Source organism: Homarus americanus, unplaced genomic scaffold, assembly GCF_018991925.1.
Source record: "Homarus americanus isolate GMGI-L3 unplaced genomic scaffold, GMGI_Hamer_2.0 scaffold30108, whole genome shotgun sequence".
In the NCBI taxonomy this organism is placed as follows: Eukaryota; Metazoa; Arthropoda; class Malacostraca; order Decapoda; family Nephropidae; genus Homarus; species Homarus americanus.
In genome coordinates this window covers 11,373,201-11,380,304 of record NW_024748109.1, presented here as the reverse complement: position 1 = coordinate 11,380,304, position 7,104 = coordinate 11,373,201, and the positions used below count along the sequence as shown (strand labels likewise).

Here is a 7,104-nt window from a genome sequence, read left to right as displayed (position 1 = left end):
GTAAACACATGGTCCACACATCATCCTTTCCAAAATCCATTTGACTCTTCCTCCTACAGGTTCTCTTTTTGGAACAATTCTCTCATTGATGCAACAATACACTTTCCCTGATATACTCCAACAAAATTATTCTCCTATATTTTCTGCATTCATTCTTATCTACTAACCCATGCAGCAGAACTCAATTTGTCCTCTACCATTCTTTGGCACTATTAACTCCAAGCATACTCTGTAATCTCTTATCACACATTCTAGCACTCTTCCACCTCCCACCTTAACATTTCCATTGATTCAATTCCCTCCTGGAGCCTTGCTATTCTGAAGCTTACAGTTTCTCATTTCCTCCTCACTAGTGAAGTAGATATTTCATAAATCATATTGATGCTACATTACAGTATTTTGAAGGCATGTCCTTCCTTCCTTTATATTATTTAATTTGGAACCCGAGACTCCAGATACTTCTTGCCATATTGCACAAGGGTACTTAGTGACAGCACTAGGACGTCATTTCCTATATAATATGGAATAAACTGTTGAAATTGAAATAAACTAGTAAAGTAAACAAGGAATTAAAATAAAACCGCTAACATGCATACCTAAATGCAAATATGCATCCAAACTGTTGATATATACATATTTTACCTTAACTGTTCTTGCTTCCTTTCAATTTCAGAGGCATAGGGGCTTTCATTGGCAATAAGTTTCTTTGCTAGTTCATCACATTGATTGAAACGCTCAGATCCAGCCTCCACACGATGCTTGAAGTCATCGAATTTAGCCTGAAGGAGCTGTAAATATGGAATGAAAAGAATATGCATTACATACACTTAAAAATAATAATAACAAATATTTGTTGAAATACATTTCAAGTCAAAAGGGTGTACCATCTGGGTCAACTGAGTGATCTGACAAATTTTATGCCTATTTCTATATTGTGGCTTAAATTTACATGACCTATTGGTCTTGGTAATGAAATGCATAATTGTAAAAGGTAGTAAACTAGACCATAATTAAGAGCGATTAAAATTTACCAAGTCGAGAAATATACCGGACACTAATGATTGTACTCTAAGTGCCTTCTCCTTCCTGTATCTAGTTGGCTTCAATTTAATAAATTGCCCGAGACAGTTTCTCAGTCATAAATGGTGGAATAACTTTGAAATCACTATTTTATGACAAGCCAGGGCCAGATGATTATGACTGTACCTCCCCCTCCTCCCAATGGGAAGGGAGGAAGTGGATTGGAAATGAAGGCTAAAGCCTGGAATGACAACTTATACAGTAGGCCAGTAAAATAACAGACTGGGTGTTTGCCTCTGTTTTTAACCTTGTGGACTTTGTATGTTGTTTGGTTCAAGCTCGGCCATGAAAAATTATTTCAGGGTCCATCTTCCCTTTATATATTACTTTTTGACAATGCTAAGAAGAATCTCACTTTTTTTAGTAAATTGTTTAAAGATTTTTTTGCTCTTAACAAATTTTGATTTTTTTTTTTTTTTACCTACAGTACATTTTTCTCTAGTCCCTTTAATTAACACTGTTTAAACAGATATGCTATTTTCCATGCCACTTCTTAACATGGTCCATTCTCTAGACTTACATATGAACCATTTTCTGGTTTGTCTAAGTTTTATGAATTACTTAGTACTGTTAAACATTTTTTTTTCATACCAAATATGTAATCAACTGAAATTTCTGGATGCCTAATCTTTATGACTGCCCAATAAACTCGGATATCTCTCATAATAAATACAGATTTTGAAAGTGTACCATACAATACAGTACAGTGTACGTTAAAATTATAACTTTAGTAATTTTTAACTTTTTAGGTTACAACCAAACTATTACAAAAATAATTTCAAATTAACATATAGCAAACCCTATTTTCAAAACGATGATTTTAATGTAAATTACAATTTCAAAATTTCTTATGGATAAACTTAACTTTTGTGCATGATAATACTTTGTTTTCCTTGGTTCAATTCCAAAGCTTTTTTTTTTCATTAAGAGCAAATAGAAATAATTTATCTTATGTAATTTTAAAATTATATTCTAACTAATATTGTTTTCCTAATTGATAAAGAAATTTAAAAAAATTCCAAGATGTGTTAAATGAAAAATCTAATTTGCATGCTGTCTTTTCCTAGCTATCAATCAATGCAAGTCTACATCACTGCATATTTTGTCTTGCCTGTCATTACACCTATATAAAAGCTTACACTCTCAAGGGCATGCCTGTATGTTAATATGAGGTTTAGAAAGATGCAAGAAATTATTCAACCAAAGAAAATCCCTAAAATTTTAAACTAACCAACAAATGCTCATAATCCTGCCCAAAGTCCTCAGAGGTTGCAGTTTGCATTTGTTCAGTGATCCACTTCTCTAAGTCCTCGGCCTCACGGAAGTACTCATGGCGGTACATCGACTCCATCAACTTTTGCCGAAGGTGTGCCGATAATTTCTGCAGCTCTTTTAATTCCTGATTCAGCACCTAAAAATAAATACATTACATTAAATATGAGAAATGTCTGTGTAATATCTAAATTAGGTAAATAAACCCTTCCTAACAATAAATATTTCCACAATCATATCCCTTTACAGTATTGTACCACAAATCAAAACCATGGATCTGCTTTATATAAGAGTATTTTGAGTTTTATCTTTGCCCATCTTATTGAGTTTAATTTTCTAGTAATTACTCATTGATTTATTGTAGAAAACAAAGATGTGAGAATAAATATGTCCAAAACAGGTAACCAAAATAATAATCTGCATAATTCTGGTAATCAACAATTACTCACTGACAGTACAGGTTGTACCTCTCTAGTCCGGAACTCTGTGGTCCGGAAACTCCCATGGTCCGGAACGTTTTTAGTTTGTCCAATAGATAGAGAGGCAACTTTTTTTTTTTTTCTTTTTTTTGCTTATCTGAATTATTATTATTATTACAGGAGTATGAAATTTTTGCCTCTCAGGCCCCAATGTGGGTCAGTGACCTATGCCCGGGTGGGCTAATCCCCGTAAAAAAACAACAAAAGCCGCGGGAAATTAAGGTTTGTTTACATCCGGCAGTTCGGCTGCTCTCTCTCTCTCTCTCTCTCTGCTTGTCTATACAGAGTACAACATTTAACCCTTCAATATATATGAGCAGTAAATAAGTGTTGCTTTCATATTCTTATGTAGAGTAATGACGATATGTTTTCACATGTGCGCACTTACATACGTGCAGTCTCACTTTTTTTACCATTAACGGTTAGCTACAGGTAGTTCTGCTATAACGCGATAGTAGTGTTCTTGTAAAACATCGTGTTATAGAAATTCGTGTAATAGAAATAACAGGGCTTATGGAGAAAATAGGGTTAGGTGCAGATTACTCCAAATCGGAAAAAAATTTCGTAGTTAGCCTAACACAAAGGATAGCACAGTCTAAATAAATGTTACATTCATATCTAATAATGAAATCATACAGTAAATGTTACACTTTACCTTGAAAAAATATGAATATAACTTGATGGGGGATAAGGGTGATGTTGAGGCTGAGGAGTCATGAAACATCAAGCTTTTCTTCAAGTGTTATAGCCTTTCTTTTACGATCACCACCGGAAATGCGATCACCAGAGTGCTTCCCAGAGATATTCTTCTTTTCCATAGTCACAAAATTGGAGAAACAGTAATCAGAATTCACTGAGGACACTTAAAAACTTCACAAGTGTTTCAAACAAAGTGTGGAGTAAACAGAGCGCGCGGGTCTAAAACGCTATGTATTTTGTTTTTCTCTTATTTAAAATTTTACATTTTACATATACTGTACAGGTATACTGTATACATAAATATTACATAAATTATTTCTGCAATTCTTCACAAACAAAACACATAAATCAATTGAACATGTGATGTCGAACGTGAACTGTAAACACTGCATAACCCCGCACCAAGCCACAATGTACAGTACACTTTAAATGCTACTTATTTTGTTTTTCTCTCTTATTTAAAATTTTACAATTTACATATACTGTACAGGTATTTCTTCACAAACAAAACACATAAATCAATTGAACAAGTGATGTCGAACGTGAACTGTAAACATTGAGCCAAGCCACAACACTGTTCAGTACACTTTAACACTTTAAACGCTACGTATTTAGTTTTTCTCTTTTATTTAAATTTTTACGATTATATATATATATATATATATATATATATATATATATATATATATATATATATATATATATATATATATATATATATATATATATATATATATATCATGTAAATCCACAATGAAAACGTGGAGAAGATAAATCTTGATAAAATCACACGGGAAAATGGAAACAACGGAGCACCTTAGCTTTCGTCTTTATTCAAGACATCTTCAGAGGCAACTGGATTACATGGACAGAGAGAGGCTTAAATATACAGGGTGACCTAAAAACATGAGGTCAGCTCATAATGATGACATCCACTAATCCCCACACCAACACACACGTAGAGGAGCTTAAGAGAAGTGTGGTGACGTGACTAGCCAGGTCAGGTCAGGTCAGAAAAAAGGGACCCACAAAATAACTATCATACATCTAGATCAAAGGTTTTCAAAGCATTTTTAACCTTGGGCCACTGACAAATAAATTTATGTAACATATTATCAGTTTTGAACTGACCATCACTAAGGTTTATTGATTTTAATTCCTTAATCAAACTAGCTTCAACCAGAAGTCTTTCTGTGACACAAGATGATTTGTGGGGATTAGTGGATGTCATCATTATGAGCTGACCTCATGTTTTTAGGTCACCCTGTATATTTAAGCCTCTCTCTGTCCATGTAATCTAGTTGCCTCTGAAGATGTCTTGAATAAAGACGAAAGCTAAGGTACTCTGTTTCCATTTTCCCGTGTGATTTTATCAAGATATATATATATATATATATATATAAATTACAATTTACATATATATATATATATATATATATATATATATATATATATATATATATATATATATATATATATATATATATATGTAAATTGTAATTTACATATTATTCATATTATGCTAGAGCGCCCACAAAACATGAGAAACGTTTGAGTCCCCCAGTAGAGATGTCGTTCTCTATCCACTCCAGGATGTCCGTTTTCTTTTTGTGTACTCGCTCAGGGACTCAAGTATTTCTGTATATGACACAGGATGATAAGGGAATTTGAATTTATTTGTTTATTTATTTATATATAATATACTGTAATATATTAAATATACTGCAAGTATTTTCTTTAATTTATATACGTGTTTCGCGAAAAAGGGAGGCTACATTTATGGTGATCGTTAAGGACCAAACTCCGAATCCATGACGTGACTTCTGTTCATTATTTATATCCTAAATTTACCACTGTAGGTAGTTTCAAGAATTAATGCAGTCATTTACTGAATATTCTTTGCAAAAAAATAAATTTTAAATGAATTATTTATAAGAGATAAGTATTATGATCAGTAAATATACAGATATGCATTACTGACCACCTCCGAACACAAGGACGGCTAAAAATAGCCACAGGCGGTCACAGTCAAGGTCACTTTCCCTTTCTTGTCACTGGCAAATGGGGGAGGGGGGGGATGATAATAGCAGCTGTGTTTATTACGGTATGTTAGACTGGTCTATAATGCATTTTTATTATTTTAATATACCGGTAATCTTCATTTTAATCCAGCTTACCAAACGTAAGTTTCAGTATAAAATAATTAGTGGTACTGTAGGACCTTGTGAGTGGTTTACTGTATACATAAATATTACATAAATTATTTCTGCAATTCTTCACAAACAAAACACATAAATCAATTGAATATGTGATGTCGAACGTGAACTGTAAACACTGTGTGTGATGTAGAGAGAGCGCGGGTGTAAAACGCTATGTAATTTGATTTTCTCTTATGTAAAATTTTACAATTTACTTATAATATATAGGTATACTGTATACATAAATATTACATACATTATTTCTGCAATTGTTCACAAACAAAACACATAATTCAATTGAACATGTGATGTCGAACGTGAACTGAAGCCACAACAACCGTTCGAGTGGAATCGCGTTAGAACAAACGAGTTCGCGTTTTACAAATATCGTTCCTCAATTCATAAATCGCGTTCGAGCAAATTCGCGTTGTCAAAACACGCGTTATAGCAGAACTCACTGTACTTATATTGTTCCATTTATTAACATTAAATAACATTACAGGTACTGTACTTCAAACAACCATATTTTTTTTACATTAATTTTACTACAGCTACAATCAGGGTCTTATTTTCTTCAGTTTTATATGTAGAACCAATCAGTCACTGACTTTGTAAGCTTTAACATAAACAATGCCGGCAGCCGTCTCGTCTGTTTTAATATTCCACGTATCATTAATAAATTGTATTGTTAATTTTGCACACAAACATTATTTCAATAAAAACAAATTCAGAAACATTAATTAAAATATATATGAACAGTAAATAAGTGTTGCTTTCATATTCTTATGCAAAGTAATGACGATATGTTTTCATGTGTGCGCACTTACATACGCGATCTCTCTTTTTTCTTTACCATTATCGTTAGCTACTTCTATTGTTCCATTTATTAACATTAAATAACATTACTTAAAACAACCATATTAATTTTACAACAGCTACAACCAAAGTCTTATTTTCTTCAGTTTTATATGTAGAACCAGTCAGTCACTGGTTTTGTAATCAACAAAAACAATGCCGTGCCATTTCCTCGTGTGTTTTAATATTCTACGTATTATTAATGAATTGTATTGCTCATTTTGCACACAAACATTAATTCAATAAAATAGACATTTAGTAATAAACAATAATGAATCTTTTGTACATAAGAGAAATGACGCTGTTTACACGATTATGCAAGTCGCCTGCACGTTGACGGGCCGTTCAAACCCGTCGAAATTCAAGTTTCCGCCGTCAAAATTTTTATTTATTTTATTTTTGTGTGTTCCAATAAAATAAGTTGAATTAAAAACTCGCGAAATTTGAGAAGCTACTATACGACATTTAACCCTTCAATATGTCTTAAAAGAGACCATGATGCAGAGAAAGTGGTGCTAGTG

General features: G+C 32.7%; 1 protein-coding gene across 1 annotated transcript in view; it reads right to left on the bottom strand.

Annotated features, from left to right (window-relative positions):
• LOC121880074 (spectrin beta chain, non-erythrocytic 1-like) overlaps positions 1 to 7,104 on the bottom strand; it is a gene marked incomplete in the record, with an annotated part of 309,746 nt that overhangs the window by 195,393 nt on the left and 107,249 nt on the right. Inside the window, 2 exon segments of the mRNA XM_042387083.1 lie at positions 643 to 788; positions 2,312 to 2,491. Of these exon segments, the coding sequence (XP_042243017.1) occupies positions 643 to 788; positions 2,312 to 2,491 (326 nt within the window).